Source organism: Solea senegalensis, linkage group LG16 (assembly GCF_019176455.1).
Source record: "Solea senegalensis isolate Sse05_10M linkage group LG16, IFAPA_SoseM_1, whole genome shotgun sequence".
Taxonomy (NCBI): Eukaryota; Metazoa; Chordata; class Actinopteri; order Pleuronectiformes; family Soleidae; genus Solea; species Solea senegalensis.
Window position 1 is genome coordinate 7,401,584 of NC_058036.1, and position 22,705 is coordinate 7,424,288.

The window sequence follows — 22,705 nt, forward strand, 5'->3', positions numbered from 1 at the left end:
AAAATGGTGGGAACATCAGAAATGATCCGTCAGGGTTTTTGTTTTGTTTTTTTTGAACATACTGTTATTTAGCGATCATTATTTTAGAGACTGCAATGCTCTTTCAAAAAGAAATGTCCATTACCAACTCTAAATTGACCATGTGAGAGTGAACGGCTGTTTGTCTCTGTATGTGTCCCTGTGATGGACTGGTGACCTGTCCAGGGTGTGACCTACGTCAGCCGAGATTGGCACAGCCGCCCCCTGTGACCTTCCTGTGGAGAATAAAGCGGTAGAAGATGGATGGATGGATGGATCTATAGCAGTCCTTTCAAAAATCTGCAGGCCTGGGATAAGTCTGAGGAGGAAGTGACACAAGCAGTGTTTTCTTATACATACTTTAAACTGCTTTACTCAAGTACAGGCATACTGTGGCTGCTTGGACAAGGAACGTCTCCTTTTATAGAATACAATACACTTGAATTTAATGTGAATTAAGACTTAAAAGTCTAAATAAAAGTTTCCAGATCAGTTTAAATCAAATTGATTGTTCAGAAGTGACAATGTGAGAGAAAATGTGCAGGAGGAAGAAAGGCTTCCTGTCATTAACGGCGTTATGTAACACATTGCATTGAAGTGGGTTTTATATAAACCCACACTGACTAAATAATTGAAGTAATGTGTGGTTGCACCGAGCGTAAAGGACATAATCCATTAGTTTGGTTTTCAAACTGTGGTGCGAGCTTCCTCTAGTGGTACTTGGAGGAAGAACAGAAAGACTGCTCTACCGTATAAACCAGGGTGTGTGATCAGAGTGCGAAAAAACATAAAATAAAAAAAATAAAAAAACACATATTCACATAATTATAATAATCAAAATCACCTTATCTCTCACTCCATCTTAATCTAATTTCTCTATACCAGTGTGTGAAGTATATGTGAGGAAGAGGAGGAAGGTCTTTTTACACCACTGTATTTGAACGTTGGTGAAAATTTACGTTACTTTGAGAACTCAGTATTTTCTCAGGTGGTGCATGGTATTAAAAGTTGTATTAGTCCATTAAGTTTTCACTGCAGAGGACAGTGTGGCACTTTATTAGTAACTTTTAACCTACGTTACAAACAAACCGACTCAAATTAGCTACTAAAGTGTTTGTTTCTGGTTTTGGCTGAGAGACGGCTGCGTCTGTGTTCAAAGATAGAGGAAATCAGAGGGCAGTGAATTTACAACACCGAGTAACACCGTTAGTATACAACTGTTTATGATGCAGGACATTTTTTAGAAAAGATGTGGCATACACTGTGCACATGGGTGGACTTTTAAGACAAAATATGTACAACAAGTTGTGTCGAATAATTGCTATGAAATGTGTAGAGTGCTTCTGCTCCATCTAAATTCCCCAATCCTCCCACATAATCTGTACAGTAAGTGCAATCGAGCTGGTGTTATACCCACATGCCTAAAATATACATAAAAATGAAAAAAAAAAACTACTGCAGTGGGGTGCTGTTACTGACAGGCACTCTTTAAGTGCCTTTTCCTGGTATAGCAGGGTCTTTTTTTTCCTCCTTTCTCCTAACAACCTTTTTTACAGACAGATGGCTGGAGCCAGGAGAAACTAGATCCTCCCCTCTCCGTGTTGGGCTATGAGCTTTGCCCAGAGTCAAGATGGCTGGGCTTGAGTTTCAGATCTCTCCTCGGGGCTGCCCCAGACGCCCGGTGGTGCGGTGGAGACAGGCTGGCAGCAGGCACGAAGCCACTTTAGTCTCCGGGGCAGGCTGCAACAGACCTGAGGCAGGTTTGAACCTTACTCCGGTCTCTCTGTATGCTGCGATCCAGTTTTCCTCCATCCGACACATGTTTATATACACAAGCTCTGCTCCAACTCCTCCGAAGACTTCTTCTCAAATATTTTAAAGTGCCTTAAGGGGATTTTGCCCTGCAGGTAAGATTTGCCTCTAGTTACTGATCATAGTTTAACATTGTGTTATATAATGGTATAGCTAATGGCCATTAGAGCAGTCTCCTCAACCACAAATGATTCTGTACCTAATATTAACGGTCCATGGGTATAAAAACATGTAGTACTTAGAAAACCAAGGACAAACCAACAGAGGGGAATACTAAAAGGCTTTTTGTGGCTGCAAATCCCTTATGTTCCATTGTTAGTTTCCAGTTTGAGTAAATGTTAAAAAGGTATAATCCCTTAATCAGTGTCACTTATATCCTCAAGTGTGCCTTAGTTGGGAGTGGCATCCCAGGAGAAGGACGATGTCCTCTCTCGTAGATAATAAAATCCACCGTGTGATGATAGGGTCCCGATAGGTAATCATCGCTCTCCGTTTGAGTTCAGTATAGTTGGTCACTAAACAATACTTTCCCATGTCCATGTCCTTCAGTCTGTCAGTTTGTGCACATAATTGACAAGAAAGTTCCCAGACCTGGACGGTTCCCCCTCTATGTGACCAACCTGTGGGGATGAAGACATATTGAAAGTCCTGGAGATTTCATTTTACTGGTTCATATGAAACACTTGAAAAATTGGACATTTTTAGACAGACTATTCACACTTTTAATTGTCAGCGATCCTGTGGGAATACTTGGTTTTGTCATATCTAGCAGCCAGAGCATTCAGAGAAAGGTGCACCCATAGGAACTGACTTGTTTCTTCAGTGTGTAATTAATCTGGATAAAATCGTTGTACTTGCACTTACCCACCAGTGGGGGTCATTATTTGCCGTAACAACAATGATTTCATCTTTGAGAAAGGCGAGCTGCTCAGAACTGACTGTCCCGCTGTCCGCTAAAGCCTTGACGCGCTTCTGATGTGGCCTGCTGCCAGAAACCTGGGGGGAGACACGTTACATATTTCTCAGTTTGCCTGGAGCAAATTTATAGTGAGTGTGAAATCTCTTTTTCCTCTGGTATAGAAGCAGACGATGACACAGAGAGGGTTTGACTAACAGACAGAGTGTGGTTGTACCATAGCATTCCTGCGAGGTCGTAGGGCACAGGTCACGGCAGGTGACGAAGGGGCTGGAGCAGGAGCCGGGACCAGGCCCGAACTATTCCCCAGCAAACTGCAGTACAGCTCCTCCTGGCTGCCCACACAGCTCGGAGACAAGACGCCACATTTCCCCTGGTTGCCTCCTCCGCTGCTGGTCCGTCGATACGACGTGGTCTTCTCTGAGCTACAGAATGAAGCAAATGTATAATGAAATGAAAGCAATCAAGCAGCTTATGGGGACTGAGATGTGCAAACGCTCACAATGTAAGGGACTTGGCTGATGAATTTGAAAGAAAGTCGGTTATGATCAATGGCATATTTGAAGGTAATCAAAATACATCCAGTTTCATCTGCAACGACAACAAAGATATGCTATTCTAATCTAATCTATTCTATTCTACCTAGGAATGTAGTGTTTTTCTTTCTTTTTTAATTTGACATTATTTTGTTTATATTCCCTGAACTCTGGTTTCAATGGAGGTACCATGCATTCTGACTAGAAAGCAGTATGTATGAAATGATGACGCTTCCGTCTCACCTGACAGGCCCTATGTGGTTCTGAGAGGGCGGCGACGCAACACAACTCTGAGAGCCAAAGCTTGCACCAGGTTGGCCGTCCCCTGTCTGCCTCTGTCCCCTCAGCAGACCTCCATGTCCATGGATGGACTTTGCAGATCTGCCACTCTGACCTTGACTCTCCGCATTTGACGAAGGGGGGCTGTGTTTCACCTGCATCTGGGGACTCGGGAAGTGGGAGGGCGAGTTAGAGCAGCGTCTTGTTATGGCGTTTCCTTCCTGTGCCGTGACCGAAATCTGGGGGTCTGAGCGACCTGTGGAGGGGACGAGAGTGAAGTAAGAAAAAAATATTCAGAATAGCAACACTAAACATGCTGTGCTGCCAAAATCTGATATAAAACTCTTAAACTAATATTGAAAATTGCTTGTGAAAATCTAATTTGTGACCGTATTAATCAATTAAGTAAAACAAGCAACGGTCAATGAATGTCAGAACTAGTGTGTGTCAAAAAATTGGAAAATGAGGATAGTGGCAGTGGCACAGAAATTAAATTAGCTCTTTAAAAAGTAGTGGCTATGAATCAATAGCTGTACACAATACAGATATACAGCAGCTCACCTCTCTGGATGGATTTAGCTGGCAGTGGTGGTGGCCCTGACGCTCCAGAGGGGGCGCTGTTGGCAGGTGGATTTCTGTACAGGAAGTCGAGATTCTCATAGGTCTGACAGGGCCTGCTCCCCGAACTCGTGTTAGCCACACTCCAGCGGGCAAAGGAGGAGCTGCCACCATTGGGAGTCAACGGGGAGCGGTTCTTGGGTAACGGGCTCACCTGTGAGGAAGTGGAGAGAAGCACACAGTGAAGTTTATCACTCTCCTTTTAATGAAATGTAATGATTTTGAGACTGAAAGAATGATGTAACTATTCTCTAACCTCCTGGGTTAGGGTTAGCGAGTTGGCTAACCTGGTAACTGCAGGTGTTCTCATAATTATCGTAATGTAAAGATAGTTGTGAAGTTATGGATAGGATAGATAGGATAGATAACTTTATTTATCCCCAAGGGGAAATTGGGTCATCGTAGCAGCGGTTCAAAAATACAAAAAATACAATCACTATTCAAAAAAATAAAAAATACAATCACTAGGTCAGGGTAAATACTGCCTTTTGGTCCACTCACACCTGGGCTAAAAACTTTACAAAAGTGGGAACATTTTGATGATCAAACCAAAGAAAAGGGAATGAACTGAACTGAGGTCTGAAAGAATCTGTGGTTTTGGAGAATAGTTAAACCCCCCAGTTGATCCTTTTTTCATTTTTTCCACAGTAGAAAAGTGTGGTGGAAAACCCCTAAGACGTCCATCTCCAATCTTTGTAAAGGCTTCTTTGGCAGAGGGACAAGATCAGCGATGACTTTTGCCAGGTGTGTGTGTGTGTGTGTGTGTGTGTGTGTGTGTGTGTGTGAGTGTGTGTTGTTTACCCTCTCATCGAGGTCATCCTCACTGTCATACAGCTCCTGAGACTGAGTCTCCCATATGAACTCCACATGGATCTGCGAGTTAAACTTCCCACTCTGGGCCAGCTCCAACTAAAACAACACAGAACCACAACTGCTCAGAATAATACTCGTATTTGATCTGTGTACTGGTTTAGTTCCTAGTGCTTGGCTGATCTGTGTGTACAAATATTTCAGTTTGTGAGTCAGCAGAGGTTAAAAGATTTAAAAAAACAAAAAACAAAAAAGAATGAAACTAAATTAAAAGTGAGGAAAAGGGGAAATGACTGGTGCATGAATCTCTTTACAGTCTTTTTTTTTTTTCAACCACAATGAGAAAAGACATAAGAAGGATATAAGTAGTTAAAATAAATCAAAATTCAAAAGAAAAAATCCAAAAAACTAAATGACACAAGCCTCGAAAAAAACAAGGATTTGAGCAGTCAAACAGGATCTTACACAAAGCACTGAGTCAGCAGGGCAGATGGCCGGTAAGAAAATAAAACCAGTTTGTAAATGATGCACACTGAGACCTGATGAGGATAAAATGTCTCGTCCGGGGACAGAGACCTTATCTGACCTTTGCTGCACAGGGAGTTATTTTAAGGTCATGTTTCAAGTTGTGGAAGTTGTCTTGTTTTGTTTCCGGGGTTTACTTTCGGGTAGGTTGTGACTTGAGTGAGTTTTCCCTCTCGTGGTGGGCGTTCTTTGAAAATATGAATCAAAACTTCAAGTCAAATTAAACGAGAGGACCCCGTTCTTACCAGGTCAATGCATTGTGTGAGCTGCAGCCTCCTCGCAACATCAAGGGCCGTCTCTCCTGATGAATTCACTGTGGATGTGAGATGGGTTTTTTTTTTTTTTTAAATGGTTAAAAGGGATTTAATAACGGCCCAAAGTTTCAATGTGACAAAGGAACATACCCGTGTGTAGAGCCGCCTTTGCTTTCAGCAGTAACTTGAGAGACTCGGGCTTGTGATACAGGACGCTGTAATGTAGAGCAGTGTTTCCTTCTGCTGTCCTCTTCTCCAGACAGTTGCTGTGGACAGACCATTATAGGAAATATATATGATGTTATACATCACCAACTACAGGTGATTCAAAAACAAATCTTGTCCCGTCTGCCCTCATCTGATAGTATTGCTTGACAGGGGCAAATTAACAACAAAGTGACACACTGCAGCTTTACTCTCCTTTATACTGAAGGACATATTAATCATGCTGGACTTTATTTGGTTCGCATCTGACCTGTTCTGGCAAAGGAAATCCACCATCGCAAGAGAGCTTCGATCCTCCATACGCACAGCGAGATGAAGCGCTGTCTCTTTGATCCCCTGAAACAGGAAGAGAGGCCACATTATTGACCCACAAGAGATTTTTCATCAGTGGCATGAAGTAGATGCGTATTGTCTCTGGGGTGAACACTCCTCTGTGTCTGTGTTAAACATCCCTACAGCTTTAAAGGATTCTACGCGAGGTGAAAAAAAGGCGCGATTATGTCGGGAGTGCAACCCGATGACTTTGTCTCCCTCGAGACGTACGTTATGCCCTTAAAGCTGAAATAATAAATAAAGGGCCAGCCAATGAAAACAAACACACACAGAGTATAATCACACACACTTGTGCTGAAGGGGAAGTTTACGACAAGAGAGTAGAATATGATTAAAGACAAGAAAACACTCCATTGGAGAGAGAGAGAGACAGGGAACGCAAGATGAGAGGATGAGGAGAAGGAAAGATTGGATTAAAGGCCTAAATAAATGAAAGGGCCTCAGACCACCCAGCCACACGAGAGGACAATTAACACGTGCTTCACAACGTGTAACTATCCACACGCCTCCTACACACTGTATGTCATTAACTCTAGGTGGGTTCAATTCCATTTTAAGAACATTTTTTAAGTCACTTTTTACAGTGTGTTAAAACTGTGTGTAGATTTCAGCGAGCAGGGTGGGCAGCCTAATTCATGCCAGTGTGGAAATACTCTTGTAACTTGATACCTGTCCGTCAGGTAGTGTGAGCGGTTTGGCCAGGTCCTCTCCCTCAGCATAGAGCTGGAGAAGAAAAGTGAGGTCCCGGCTCCTCGCGGCGTCGTACAGCCGGCTCGGATCCGCCTCCTCTCGGCGCAGGACATACCGACGCTCGGCGTATTTTGACACGATGTACTCCTTTCTGGCATTCCTGGTTGCACAAGACGCACGGCTTAATGACAATGTAATGACACATGATTACAGTTTTTGAAGAACAACATTGTTGCTCCGAATGAACGCAGGCACTCACATGTCACTCTGCGGCAGCGGTTTGACAGAGTCATTTGGAAGGCCCGCCTCCATGATATCATTGAATCTGGTGTTGCCAATACTGACGGCCAGCTGGAGTGAATAGAACCGCATAAATGTGGTATAAAAGAATGTCAATGAAAGGCAGATGGTTACATAATGTCTGTAATTAAGAAATCCTGTGAGGATTGTGTCTGGGTTTGTTTTTTTTTTTCCTGTGTGCACTGTGTGACTTTTTGTACCAAGAGCTCAGATGTGCTCAGCAGGTCCAGAGTGAGAGACTGGATCCTGGAGTAGTGGACACCAAGCTCTCGGTGGATTCCAGAGCACTCGATACAGGTGAGGATGCCGAGGTTTGTCGACAGCCATGTCGGGTCTACGACACACAGAGCAAAAAAAAAACAATGCACGATTCTATAAGACGTAGCTCAAACTGGTGAATATTAGGAGTCATGAACACTGGCTGACCTGGAGCGCCGCAGTCAGCACAGGCCTCGTTGCCAGGCATGTGTCGAAGCTCGGCAATGATGGATCGGGAAAGTTCCTGGAGCCCACTGTCCTGGAGATGGAGCTGATCTCCTCCGAGTGCCGTGTTGAGAGCCTCCTCCTTACTGTTCTGCAGCACCGACACCCAACTGAAGTACAGACACGACACCAACGATTAGTCACCTTTGTGATAACTCATCATCACTTTCACTTTCTTTACCCACCGGCCACAAACTGGACATCAAGTGTTTTTGTTTTTTTCTTGACTTCCAAAGCTCTGGTGCTTTTTCCTACAAACCATTTCCATTGGCCCTCCGTCTCTACACTCACACAGCACATCAAAGAGTCGGCCAGGAGGCCCACACACAAGGGACGGGCAGGGGACAGAGGGCTCCATATGAAACCCTGTTCGGCACCACATCAGAACACACTCAGTTCCCTTATTTGCCGTCTGTGGCCAGAAAGAGAAGTCCCACCCAACAGCAGATGGGCCGGGGGTCTCCTAGGGGACAACTTTTCTTCTTTTCATCTCATCTTTCTTTTCCTTTTTATCCATTGTCCGCACAGGCCGTACAGTACCACACTTCACTAAACAACCCAAGTCTTTCTATTCACCTCACTTTTAAACGGAGTCAACTATCTAATGCTTACCTACGCTCAAAATAGAAAGTCCTATACAGTGAAGCATACAATGTAAAAAAAAAAGAAACCTACATGTGTTTTAATGCTTACATTATACATTCCTGCTCGTCTTCTGCCTGGAAATGGTATGTGCGATTATCTACAGAGAGGGAAAAATGGTAGTTATTGTCAATTGGGGCTTGAAAATACAAGTTCAACATTAAATGCTGAAGTGAAGACAGACAGACTGAATGCATATAATCATCTGTTTCATGTCTCTCAACAGTGTAGATTAATCATAAGGAACCGCTGGCGTTTGTCCCGAGTGAAATCTCTGCTCTGATCTTGATTTCGATTCATGTGGGTACCAAAGAGAAATACTTTGACACAGCTGCGCGGCAGACGGCTCTTTAATGATGACACGATGTGGTGCGACGGTGAAAGGAACTCACGAGTGACCAGGTCAAAGGTCCTCCTGTCCTCGGGGTCTGGCCGCACCTGACACGTCAGCAAGTTCAACTTTGCAGGAGGTCGATTGATCTGAAGGCACACACGCGCACACACACACACACACAAATAGACACAACTTCAAGTCAGAAATGAAGGCACAGTCCAACCGACAGATGTTCGGTGACAGTGGAGCTCGCGTGTCCTCACCGTGCTGTGGGAAATCGTGAGGCAGCCAAATTTGACTCCACACTTTCTCTTCTGCCACACCTTCCTGATCCTGCAGCACAGAACGTCAACATCGCGAGCACAGTTAGACTCCGTACGCTTATGGTTTCATATTTTCAACACAACAACACTGTGGGTTTGAAGAATAAAAACCCTGTGCTCGGACAGTTTTATCCTGTTCACAGTATTTTCGGTCTCGCTTTTGTTATGATGGTTGACAAACATCTTGAAAACATTTGTGTCCGGTTTGTGTCCATGGCCCGAGGAAGGCTCTTACATTCGCCCTACTGAACCACATCCTTATCACTCAGTAATCTAGCACTGCCTGTGTGTCTATGTATGACGCAAAACTTGGATCCATTCAGTTTGCTCGGCTGCCAATAAGCTCCACAGGAGGGGCCCCGGCTTGAATCTTCATCTCACCATAATGAAGACCAGCTGGGGTGGACAACCCCTTTCCTTTCTCTCCGTACTTTGCCTCCTTTCTCAGTCGCTGCTGCAGGCAACAGTGGTAGTGAGCAGCATTTGTAATAATAATAATAATAATTCATTTTCATTCGTCTGTGAGCTCGGACACGTTATTAACAGTCATTTATATAATGTTAATATGCATGTGACACAGTTTAGTATTTTCAATCATCATTCAAAGTCTATTTTAAAGATGGGTTTAACTTTAAAGCTAAGCAGAAACAGATGCTGCAGCTACATTTTTTTTTTTAACATACCCATCACTCTTCTTGAGCAGAAAGCCAGATTTCTCTGTGCCATACTTTTTGTTGCCCTGTGGTTGGTGGATGCTGTATCCATTGCCTGAGTTCTTCCTGTTCAGGTATTCCTGGGAAACAAGCAGGGATTCAGAGCTTTACATCACATGTTTTAAAGACTGGACGGTGCAGACGTAAAACTATGGAAGCCCATTAGCCCAAAAAATAATAAAAACATCCTCAAAGTAAGTAAGTCGAAATTGTGAGGTGTTGACCTCACAATTTTCAACTTTTTATCTCAATTTCGACTTTTTATCTCATAATTTCGATTTATCGCTCATAATTATGACTTTTTATCTCACAATTTCAACTTTTTAATCTCATAATTTCAATTTTTTTATCTCATAATTTAGATTTTAACAAAATTTTGACTTTTTTATCTCATAATTTAGATTTTAACTCAATATTGACTTTTTTATCTCATAATTTCGACTTTTAATCTCATAATTTTGAGATCTCATCTCAAACCTTTTACATCTTTTTTTCTGGCAGAAATGGCCTTCCATATAAAACAGTACAAAACATAAAGCTATTTATTGACTTGTATCAACTGCCAAGTAAAGAAATAGCCACTTGGCGCTGGATTTCTTAATCAATGACGATAATAATGACACAGTGTGGGCGAGCTTACTTCTTTTCCCTCTACTTGGAGAAGTAATCTGAGAGAATCCCTCAACTGAGTGAGTTTTTTCACTTCCTCATCCTGGTCCAGACGCACCTACATTACACAAAAAACACAACATGATGAGGTAATGTCAAATTTAATTATTTGAAAGAACAGCTGATTTTTGTATTCTCTCGGCTTATTTACAGTGTTTTCATTTGTTCCCAGAATTGGGTGTGGAGTGACATCAGAGCTTTGTGCAACAGCATAAATAATGGAGAACAGACAGGAGTAGGGAGTGCAGTCTTTGGAGGTTCTGCTTTTTATATTAATGCACACAGAGGGCAGTGTGGGATCTAGCACCACTCTGTTTAACTTGCTTCATTTTTTTCCCCTGGGATTGGGAACCATAACACAGATTGTGTTTGAACGTCCCCCCTGAGGCAGAGGTCTGGCATGTCTGAGCGGGTCTGCGTTCTGCCCGTGAAGAACCAGAAAAACCTCTAACGTTCCACTGCCACAGTTAACAGTCTGTTTCTAGTGAAGCCAAGAAAGGGGAGGGAGGCGAATCCAGTCAGAGTGGTTGGAGGAATAGGTGTGCAGAAGGGAATGAAAAACGATTGATGCTTTATGTTTCATCTCAGGGTGGGAAAATCAGGGAGGTGTTTCTGGAAATAGACTTCAATTACAATCTCTGCCTGTGGGTTCAGCTGGGACAAAGTTTCAGAGGAGGGGGGCTGAAGTTTTGGCTGCTGTGAGAGAGTGAGGAAGCGCCATAGGAGGTACTAAAACACCATGTGATTTACAGTGAGAGCTGTACTGTAAAGTGCCTTCTTGGACAAAGTTTTATCAGTTGCCGTCACCGAGCAACAGATGACAAATGGAAAAATCCGTGTAGGCAGATTAGGGTTATGATATCATCACAATGACAATTCCAACCCTATAAACACAGACGTATTAAATGCAGGTAGACAGAGACACAACAGCAGTTCCTGTGATTACCGTGTGCACCGAGGCTGCAAGCTTCTCAATAAAGGGAGTGAGATTCTCGGCGGCTTTCAGTCCATCCTGAAAGAAACTGAGATCAGAGGGAGAAAAATAACTGCCGAGTCATGATTGTCTCCAAGTCACAACATTCTAGTTCGAACCAAACAAAACATCACATGCTGTGGCTGCGTAAGCAATTCTGTTCCCACATAAAAACATTTGGTTTGATTAAAAAAGAAGGTAAATGGCTAGCAACAGTAATAAAAGCTTGAGAAAGCAACAGAAAACCAAAGAACCTCAAATATTATGCAAAAACCCTGAGGTGGAAATCTGGTGGTGGAAGAAACTGACCTGAGCTGGGCCTGGAAATATTTGATGAGACTCTGGAGAAGATCAGGGCCTTGACGAACCTTCAGCTCCTGGATCTTCAAGAGATACTGGAAGCATCAACACAGGACTTTAAACACAGCTCTCGAGACAACAGAAATCTAATGACGCAAAGAGCATTTGGGCTGCATATGCAAATCAGGCTTAAAAATTGCTCAGTAACCACAATTTAAGGCTTATCCTTAAAAGTGGTGTTGGTATGAGGCGGCTCCCTTTCTAAGACAAAGTGTAGCAGAGTCTCAAAGGTCACACACATTCAGTCAAGTCGGTGAACATTAGACAGAAACTGGAAAAAGATTTCTTTTTGTTTGTTTTTTTAAAGGGTTAAATATAACAAAGAGGGGTGGAGGAGTGGAAAGGCCTGCAGCAAGTGGAACTTCCATTTTCCATTTTCCCCGCCTGGCCACAGCTGGACTCAGTCAGAGTTAAACATTTTTTTCTCAGGGTTCTCAGCAACCACTGAGACTGCACCACCTGTGTGTACCAGCACTGTCCGTACCATTTCACAATAATGGCCCCCGGTTTAGCTTTTCAGGTGTGTGTCATAAAGCCCTTTTATACACCTTTGAACTGCACTCTCCGATGTTTACAACCACCCTAGACTGCAACTTTGCAAGTCTCCACCAATAAAAACTGTTGTGCGTCTTTCTAAAGCTTTTTTTCCAATCCAGTTGTCCGTGAATGAAATATGGAATCCAAGAGGCCGACCACCTGTGTGAGCTAAACCGTGTCTCTATGTGGTGTTTTGACTGACCCTGATCCCCCACCTCACACATTTGCAGCTGAAAAGACCTCCTCTCTCTCTCCATGTCTTCCCCGCCGTCTGATCCCTCCGTCCTGATCAGGCCCAGCTGCCTGTTCTTCTCCTTCCTTTCCTTCTCCAACTTCCCTCTGATGGGGTGAGGGGGAAAGAAAAAGAAAAAAAAACAACAAGGAATGCTTATTCACTCACAATTTTGGGGCATCTCTCTAGTCAGTGCTCTTTCTAAACCGATGAACTGAATGGAGCATTTTAAGTTGTTTCCATCACAAACTGAGGGCCCTTTTTTTCCCCACTTTCCTTTCAGAGAAAGCGAGAGTGAAGGTTGGATTGAAGACGGTAATTACAGAGCACTAAACCGCCGGCAACGTGCAAGTGCCCCAGCTTTATTTCATAATGTGTATGGGGAATGAACACTTCTCACGTCAACCTCTGCTGTGACACTAACTTCTGTGACCTACATAACGTGAGACATGATTCTCCTCGCTTTCTCGTCTCTTGTTTATTTAACTCACTTTAATTTAAGGGAGTTTTTAAAGACGAAGATCTGGACTGATACGACACCTCGTGTAGCCATATGATCATAAAGTAACAAACTCAAGTCCCTTTCCCACTGGTCAAAACCCCCACTGACATCCGGTAACATCTGGCTTTTGTCTGCAGTGGGAATGGATACAATCGGCGTTCACTCCCTGGTCACATTACTCTGGAATAGATACAGGTTTTTATAGACTCCGGCTCTGATCGGCAGTAAACATGACACCTTCTACGACTTGATTTTGGCAGCCCGGGTGCTGAGTTTGCACCTTTTCCTGCGCAATGCTAAGAAAAGAGGGACTGAGGAACGACTTTGTGACTTTTACAGTCAAGCATCACTATCCGAACACTTGTTTTCATGGTAGTATTTCCACATTTGTGACACTGAAACAGAAAATAATGGCAACGCGACCTCGTCTCCTGGCAATTGGAAACTAGAAAGTCACCTTTTTTAGTTTAGTATACCCAACAGTCAGTGTATAAGTGTAATTTAGGTGTAAAGAGGTGTACACATGTGTAAGACTTTAGTGTTTATTCACAGTTTTATGTCGTACTCCTTCCAGCTCTTCTCCATCTGTTTCTTGAGTTCCTGCAGAACAGAGAGTAGAAAACCTTAGTGTTGTCACACTGAGTATACATACAGTATATATCCCTATAGCCAGACAATAGTGTTTAAGTGTTAAAAACCTACAAGAGATTGATAGTCCACACACATTCAGGTGAGGATGTTTCGACAGGTATGGTTTGTCTGGGTGGGTGGAGCTAGACGGTGGATGACGATGACTAATTTTCAGAGAACAGTCGTCATCATTATCAGATAGAATCTGACAGAACAGGATTTCAGTAGCACACTTGGTGTTTAAAAAGACACCGACAGAAGCTTAGAGGAGCACTGGCTTGTTATTTATCACTCATTAGTGTGTTGGCGTGGCAAATCAAGAAAAAAAAAAACAATGTCCAAGACAGACTGGTAGCAGTGCAGTGTTGCAGCACAGCCCCGTCTTTACCGCGTTAATCTCCACCAACAGCCTGGTCTTATCCAGCTCCTTATGTCGACAACATCGGGCAGACAAGCTTATCTGACTCAAGAGGAAATCCACACGGCGAGTGATTTTACAGTGATGTTTTTAATCACTTTAGACAGCAAAGACGCCGTCTATAAACACAGCTGCAAATCCCTTCATCTCTCGATTAAAGCTCCGTTGACTCATGCAAAATCAGTTATTGCAAGACTTTGTGTTTCGTGGCACTTTGATATACAGTACTTGTATATAGCACAAGGGCTCTCGTAAAAGTTCTTTATTTTATTTGGCAAAACCTTTATGAAACATTACACTTGAACATGGATGATGCAGTTAGTTTGTCACTCATCCTTCTGGCAACAACACTGAGAAATGACGATACCATTGCTGAATTATGGGCTGTATCTGATTAGAATGAATTGATGTGCAAACACAACTACAGGATGTTAAACTCACAACTGTGCAACTTCGAGTGGAGTTTCCACTTAGATGAGGAACACATCTCTGTTTTTAACCAGCAGACCTTCATTAACTAGCATTTAAAGAATTTAAAAGAACTCACAAGTCTGCTGTCGCGAAGCTCCGACTTCAGAACGTTTTCCAGAGGAAAAGCCATGATGTTATTGAGGTTTTGTACCTGAAAAACACATGGAAGGAGTAAAGGACATGAAGGCTACACCACAGGCAGCGCTTATATCCTCCAGTATAAGCAAACACACACAGAGTTCAAAACACTTTGTCTCCCTGTGGACCTTTTTTCCCCCATTTTCTTGGAATGAGTGAAACACGGGTGATTTTGGTGAGTCGTCAAAAGAAAACACAGGATAATGATCATTCTGTGCCATGGGGGAGCATAATACAATGGCACTAAATTAAGTGTTTGTGTACAAGGAAGGAAAAATGACTTTGGCGTTAAAATGGAGAGGTTATACAGAATGAATGACAAAACAAATACTTCCTCCCTGACATATTTATTATGGCATGCAGCAGCACGGCTACGGACATAATTCTGCCTCTACTGCCACATGTCTCCATGTGGCCACGCTCTCCGGTGTGTTTGTAAATGTCACTCTGGGCCTTCTTAAATGGATCCTGGTGGATTAAAAGCCAAGCTGCGGCATTCCTGTCACATAAATAATGTCAAACTACTTCCGCGAGTTAAACGCTCGCACTGGTTTGGCCTCGGATTTATTGACACAAGTGCATGGTAGCTGTTTTGGTTGGCAGCCAGGGGCTGAGGTAACTAATAGGTAATACATGAGTTCTGACGGAGGGAAATACCGAGTCCCAGAGTCAACACACGGCGTGCGGTGAATGGATCGACGCACGCATGCATGTGTGGTCACACAGACAGTGGGGACGAGGGCGCGATCGCTCACATGTGGGGACACGCTCGGGTTGATTTTGCAGTGTGACGCTCATCATGTTTATCGTGTGCGAAATCCAGTCTCCCCATGAGGGATTGATTGATTGATACAGACAGGGTGTACACACACACACACACACGGAGGTCTGGGATGAATTATCATCACCATAGAAACAATCGGTTGGGAGTGTTCAGGACTGCCCCATATTCTAAAGTCAAAGGGTTTAAAAACCCTATCCTATGTATTCATGCATGTATGCAGATGTGTGACACGCACACACACAAACATACTGTACACCCTCTAACATCAGATGTTCTGCCATCTGCCGCCATTTTAAAATAAACAAAAATCTAAATTTAGCCGATTCAACAAACTGTTTTTTCCTCTTAAGAGTTTTCGCACCATGCCGTCAATTGAGTGTTTTGGAACCGAAAGACACCGGCTTCCATTCCCTCCTTTTGGGTTGATTTTTCTGCAGTTTCCACTTCTCTTTTCTAAAGCCTCAAGAGGACTTTTGCATGTGCTGCGTGACCTCAGACAGCTCATTTGTAGAAACCAGCCCTTTCCATTCTCTCTTCCCCCCCCACCCCCTCCTCTTTCCTCACCAGGTTTTTGAAGAGGGCAGTGACCTCTCTGGTGAACACAGCCAGGTTCAGGAAGCCTGTGGAGACTTCATTGTTGTCCTGGGTCAGGTGGCTGTTCCCCAGGTTCTCCAGCACCTCGATGTATTGCTCCTTGCTCTCCACGTGGGCTGAAAAACAACAACACAGAGAATACAGTGACAATAACTCAAAGAGTTTTATGTGCAGAAAGTCTATAGAAGGCATATAGAGTATTTTAACAAGACATGTGGGACAAATTAGTGCTGGTTTCCACCCATCCTGCAACAGGAGACAGGCACATATAGAGAGCCAGGCTTCTCTTGGGCTCATAGGTCACGACGCAATGTTATAGGTCACTTTCCCAAGAGTCGCAACCTCAGTGGGCTCTCAGTCTGATTCATTTATGTAGAAAAAGGCTCATGGAAAAGAAAGTTATCCCAAAGCTTAATGAATTACGGACGTCAAATAAGCACAGATTGCATTTCAAGTCATAGAGGTGAGCACCTGATGAACAATTACAACCAAATTTGTGTTCCTGTCACCGCTGTCTCACAGAAACATCTTATCTGATGTTAGGAAAACCCCAAAAAAAATCATTTATACGGTGGATATGGACTAAAAAGCAGAACATGGACGACACATGGTAAGACGCACACACAGCAGACTAAACATGCAAAAGCAAGGTAGAAGTTCATCTCTTCTGCTTCAGTTTCCATTTCAAGGGAAATGTAAAATAGAAAAGCGTGGCCGTGTCTCGGAGACGCGCGGCTGTACAAATCTGGAACGTTCAGTCGCAAAGGCCACATTTACTGTAGTATCATGGACGAGAGACTGAATCAAAGATGCACATATGTGTCCACCAAACAACAAACAGCTGACTCACAGAGACATTCAGAGGATGATTTTACAGCTGACTTTTACCAGATACCAGCAAAGCAACTCAACTCTTTTACTCTTCTGCCAGAACGAACACACACACACACACACACACAGTTTGGCGTCTTGGGAGAAAAATGGCACTTAAGGGTTTATGGGAACAGAGAACTAAAGTCGAAAACAACTCAACATGTGTTTATGTTTGTGTCGTGCGACACAGCGAGGGGGGGGGCCATGAAAGTAACGCGCGGGGACGTCTTCATGTGCGGTGATGTGACTAATGATTGAGAATCAAAACTCATTACGACGTTCCAACCGCATCATGTTGCATTCAGAGAGAGGGAGAGAGAGAGAGGGAGAGAGAGAGAGAGAGAGAGAAAGAGAGAACTCACCTCTCTGTTGCCTGTATCTGGTTGCCTAATTCTGGGCAGCTCTCTGACTCACACTTTTACTAAAAACTGTGAGTTGACATCTCCAAATGGGAAGCAGATTTGCGAGCGAGTCGGGGGGAGAAAAACAACTCCAGGACATGCTCTGCAGTTTCTCTCTTTCTCCCGCACATTTTTGAGGTGAACACTCACGCCGTGGCACATGCTCGAGCTCACCGTCAAGACATTAAAAAGGCATGAACTTTACATGACGCACACTCAGAAACTGTGCGAGTTGGGAGGGGGGGTTACTGGGAACGGAGGACCTTGTTTTATGCTGAAACTATGCGTACCAGCGAGCCTCACCGCGGATACACGCACGTAAGCCACAAAAACATACACACGCCGTTTATATATAAACACAATCAGTCAGCATCCTACAAACTGTGGTGCCTTCACAAGGGGCCTCGCTTGTAAACACCACTACCCCCTGATGTCACTGAACCAGGCTTGTACAGTGAATCCTGTTAAGGCGTCCGATCGACAGAACTCTAATCGGATTTTGAGGAAAAAACATCCAATTACACTTGTTGTGTTTTTGTCATTGGCTCAGGAAAAAAGTTAGAGAGTTGACTATCAAACAATTAACGGTCAAGAATAAACACTTGTGAAAATGAACGCTCACAGGCAGGCAGACTTTGAGCTTAAGCTTCCCCCCCCCCTCCTTGATAAGTAAAACATTGCACTTACAAAGTCCAGATGTGTGTATCGCTTTGATCATCTTCTTCATCTTCTGCAGAGTCGTATGGTCCAGCTCCAGAGACTGCGATAGAACAGCGAGACAAAGTAAAGTCAAGAACAAGAAGAACACAACGTCGACACCTACATGTGGTCTCTGATATTGATGCATACGCATTCTACTTGAGAAAATAGCTCATGTTTGCAAAGGTCGGTGAAATCGATACCTCGGTTAAAGCGAAAAATACTTCATTTAGGTGACGTAAACGTCCTGAAAAGTCAACGTAACTACACTGACGTCAGTTTAAGAGTTAAAATACTTTATGGATATAAAAGTAAGCAAATGCCGTGCTTCCCTCTCTCTCTATAGGTTCTCATGGTGTGTGAGTAACATAAAGAGGTGAATCAGCATCCGACAACAAAACAATCATCTGTCTTGCACCATCACTCCCAGCCTGGAATGATGTCAGTGCACTTCCTTCACCCATCTGAACGGCTGTCACTTTCCAGAGAAAATGAAAACTGGGTTGTTGTTGTTTTTTGGGCTTGGGTTTGAACCAGATCCTGTTCTTTCTCCATTACACTGGCCACTTGTTGTACCAAGCTGGCCATGCAACGCTCCCCCTATGTGTGTTCAGAAATAGTTTTAATGACATAACATACACCCTGCCGTGTTTACACTGTTTACACACCCCAGACTTTCCTGCTCAAGTGCACTCCCTGAGTGTTAGTTCACTTGTTAAAAAGGCGGCATTGGGGTTGTGTAATGAGGCTTTTTTCAGACAATGAATAGGAAAGTGATTTGGTGGAGAGCCGGGATGGGAGTTGTGTGCTGCTGCTGCTGCTGCTGCTGCAGTTTCCTACAGCGAATAAACAGTGGAAACAAGCTACTGCAGGTTAGTGGAACAGGTTGCTCTTGTTGAATTTTTGAAAAAACCTGGAAATGATGATGTTCTCAAAGCAAAGAAACCAGAAAATATTCACATTTCAGAAGCTGAAAAGTCAGACGATCCATTTAGTAATGGATTATTTATTAATGATCATGGACAGATAGCTGGATGTCTTTTTGTGACTGCAAACAGGGCTGCATACACCTGCTGTCAGGGTGTGTGTGACTACGGGGAGCAGAGAATAACATTTCATGACTAACAGATACTCGATCCTCATTTACCTCATTCACTTGGCACGGTGACAGCCTGAGCTGCCGGACGGCCAACAATGTTCCACTTCATCTTTATTCATAAACTTTGCAGGAATTGAGGCTCGCCGTTTCTTACAGCTGTGGCAAATTAAACCGCTCCTACCCCCAACCCCCGTCTTTCCTTGTTTATCGTTGCCTCTAATCAGGGGGTAATAAGTAACAATCAGCTGAGTGTGTGTGTGGGTAAATGGTGTCTCTGTCTCTCCAGCCTGCTGCCATAAACCACACACATTAGCCTAGCCATTAATCAAGCTTGTCCCTGCTGAGCCAACGAAACATAATAACCAAAGATCTGTCTATAAAGAGACTATTGCATCTGTGTGTGTCCACCGGTCAGTCAGTCAGTCTGTCTGTATTTGTGCAAGATTACAGCATGATCCTCCTCCTCCTCAGCACAGCTATTCCAGCCATGTTTTTTTTTTCCAGTGTGTCATCATGGCTTAAAAAAAAAAAGGACATTAGTCCAAGATAAATACATTAGACAGCTGTTTAAAACCCCCAAACTCAACTGTCCCCATCACTTATCACATGTCACACTTTCTAGCCAGGAAAGATTCATTGAAGACCTGTCATCTACGTCTAAAGAACTCGCCATCATTAAATATCAGAGAATACACAAGCGGAGTTGCTTTAAAACTGCTCTCACACGGGGATGATACATGGTCTCATTTTAGGGGAATAAATAAATATGTGCTTTGATGATTCAAACTAACATGAGTTTGGTCTGAAAGCAGAAATCCACCTTGGATCACATGACAACAGAGAGAGGTATAATGTTTTTTTTATCACAAGATAACATACAAGGAAGGAAAGACCTGTTTGCATTCCTTGGGTTAGTTATTTTATGGCAGGTCATATCTGTGTGTTTCCTCCTCTGAAGGCACAGACAGCAGAATCCAAACAAACACAACTGTGCATCATATTCTGTCATAAACCCTCTCTGTGCTATGATTCTGAAGACTGTGACTGTGTGTGTGTGTGTGTGTTTGTGGTGTTGTACACAAAGATGCAATCCAGTAGAACACCACGGACATGTATACACAATATAATAGAAAAGATGAGTGCACTCCTACACCTGCAACACAGTGCACGTCTGTTTAAGTGTGTCACTGCGTGTTTATCTCGTGTGGAAACACATGAACTGCTGTGAGTGTGAAGCTCTGTAGATGGACAGGTAGGTAAACAACTGCAGCAACAAGTGTGTGTGTGTGTGTGTGTGTGTGTGTGTGTGTGTCACCTCCTCCACGGTTGACACCGTGTTCCGACAGTCGCTCATTTTCGACTGAAAACTCGACGTCCCCGGCGAAGACAAGTCCTCGTTTGTCAGGACCACAAAGTCGGAAATACTGATTCGCTCCGGCATGTTTCCCGGCGAAGAAAAGGAGTCCGAGGGAAAGTCACTGAGCAGCAAAGTGAGTCAAAGTTGGACCCGCGCGCGTAATTCCCATTTGAAGAACCAGACACGGGTTTAACGTCCGCCGCGTGAAAGCAGAAAACTCGCAGTGTCTGTCGCTAAAAAAGTGTCGCGAATGTGCGGAGTTTACCGAAACTAGAGCGGAGTCCTGAGCGACTCGGCGAATCTGTGCGCGTGGAGGTAAATCAGCGCGCTATTGTGCGGGAGCGAGGGAGGGAGCAAACTCCAACAGCGTCACGTGGGAATGTTTGTGCTTTCAATGTGTGTGTGTGTGTGTGTGTGTGTTCATCTCTTTTCTGACACAGACACTGACTTTTTCAGACACAGACACTGACTTTTTCAGTCATCTATGGAGACAAAAACCTGGTCCTAATGAGGGAGAACCTCGTAAAGGACGAAAAACGTTAGGAAAACTTATTGTGTTCTTTTTGAAAGTGGGGACATTCACATGAAAATGAACATACATGCACACAATAATGTACACAGCCACACATTAAGTGTATTAAGTACAGCCATACATGTCCATAAATCACAATGAAACACAACCATGTAAAGCAGGGCTCTCAAACTCAAATGACCTGTCTAGTTTGGTCATTAAGGGCCCGGTCAAGTGAAAAGAGTCAAACTTTTCAAGAAAAAGACATTTGAAGTAATAATGTTAATGATGATAGTTCACGTAATTTCAAAATAAAAGTACATACAGAAATAACTCATGACCTGATATTAAGTGGTGGGCCGCATGGAATTGATTGGGGGGCAGCATGTGGCCCACGGGCTGCAGGTTTGAGACCTCTGAAAAGTGTCTAAAGAATAAAGTGCCTTTTAGGATTGTGCACTGCCTTATACATGCAGTGTGCTATTACACCCAGTCCATTGATACCGCTTTTTAAATAGCGCACGATGTGAATTGTGGTTATAGGTTAAGGTTGGGCATTAACTGGTTAAAATTTAGGGATAAGGCTTTAGTCGGGCTGTCCAAAAGAAAGGAAGTAAATGCCGTGTCCTAACAAGAATATCAGTGTAACAAAAACATACACATCTATCTTTGTGAGGACATTTTGACCACGACGGGACAGTTTGTCTGGGTCCCACAACTTTAAAGGGCTTTTTCAGGGTTAAGACCTGGTTTTAGGGTTTTTTAGGTACTTAGATGGGATGGTTAAGGTAAGGGTAAGGGGCAAGGGAATTCATGATGTCTATGATGTGTCCTCACTAAGATATAAGTGTGTGTGTGTGTGTGTGTCTCCTCGCTTTCATTGTAGCCTTTCATTTCTATTCAGGCTCCAGAGAATCTGCAGTGTGGTCGCCATGGATATACAGAATGCCTCATTCACAAACTGAACTGAAGGAGAGGAATTTCAATTGATGAGGTGTTGTTGCGAGGGAGCAGACACTTGTGACACGGATGGAAACAGGTTTTCTGCGTTGCTGGGTTTTGGGGTTTTGGCACAAATCATAACAGAAAACACAGAAGTGTCACCTGCTTTGCAACTGTCAAAGGTGTGACACCTCGATCTGCTGAGATGAAGCTCCAAAGCTTCTGCTTTGTCTTCCCTTTCATCCCGTGGAGAGGAATTTTTCCATCAAGGAAGGATTTCTCTAGTCCACTGACCATTTCCCCCCAGAAATCTCCTGACAAAGTGAAAGCAACTAGAGCTTCAGAGAAAGGTGGGGAGAGACAAAAACTAACAGGAGCCGTGTGTGGAGCATGGGAACATAACTCCTGCATGCCTGGTATTGTCAGGCCTGTCAGCTGAAAGAGAAGAGGTGTATCAGTGCGCTGTTGCCTCGAGGGGAGCAGTGATATGATACAGCGTGAAGTGCAGTTGGATGGGTTTTAAAAGCAACATCAAATACACTCGCTCTTTTGGGTTCTACCGCAAAACCAAAGCTGCATTATGTGTGAAAATGGAAAATTAGACCGGGCTCTTTAAACAACTTGAGCTCATTTTAAGCAAAAAAATAAATAAATACCCTCCTCCTTGTGGTAAAATGAACCACAAACTACTCACTACCGCTACA

General features: G+C 43.5%; 1 protein-coding gene across 2 annotated transcripts; it reads right to left on the reverse strand.

Annotated features, from left to right (window-relative positions):
- Positions 1-1,039: 1,039 nt before the first annotated feature.
- Positions 1,040-20,884, reverse strand: asap3 (ArfGAP with SH3 domain, ankyrin repeat and PH domain 3). Of its 2 annotated transcripts, none has more exons than XM_044047405.1 (26): positions 20,507-20,883; positions 18,081-18,153; positions 16,090-16,235; positions 14,680-14,754; positions 13,635-13,684; positions 12,566-12,689; positions 11,763-11,848; positions 11,427-11,502; positions 10,452-10,538; positions 9,782-9,891; positions 9,039-9,108; positions 8,834-8,921; positions 8,493-8,541; positions 7,743-7,909; positions 7,517-7,650; positions 7,276-7,367; positions 6,996-7,176; positions 6,244-6,329; positions 5,919-6,034; positions 5,760-5,827; positions 4,981-5,088; positions 4,123-4,333; positions 3,526-3,817; positions 2,964-3,171; positions 2,695-2,826; positions 1,040-2,450 (listed from the first exon to the last, which is right to left on the reverse strand). In XM_044047405.1, the coding sequence occupies exons 1-26, from the start codon at positions 20,630-20,632 to the stop codon at positions 2,376-2,378; spliced, it is 3,030 nt and encodes a 1,009-aa protein (XP_043903340.1). In that variant the 5' UTR covers positions 20,633-20,883; the 3' UTR covers positions 1,040-2,375. The 2 variants fall into 2 exon arrangements, with proteins under 2 accessions (XP_043903340.1, XP_043903341.1); XM_044047406.1 differs by having other exon boundaries at positions 2,379-2,450; positions 2,699-2,826; positions 20,507-20,884.
- Between the last annotated feature and the right edge of the window lie 1,821 nt (positions 20,885-22,705).

Bases quoted from the DNA above. Each gene is read 5' to 3' on its own strand.
- asap3 (XM_044047405.1), bottom strand. From the start codon at position 20,632: ATGCCGGAGCGAATCAGTATTTCCGACTTTGTGGTCCTGACAAACGAG. The intron at 18,154-20,506 runs GTGACACACACA...GTTCTATCGCAG, and splicing joins CGGTGTCAACCGTGGAGGAG to TCTCTGGAGCTGGACCATAC. The intron at 6,330-6,995 runs GTATCAAGTTAC...TTCCTGTTTCAG, and splicing joins TCACACTACCTGACGGACAG to GGGATCAAAGAGACAGCGCT.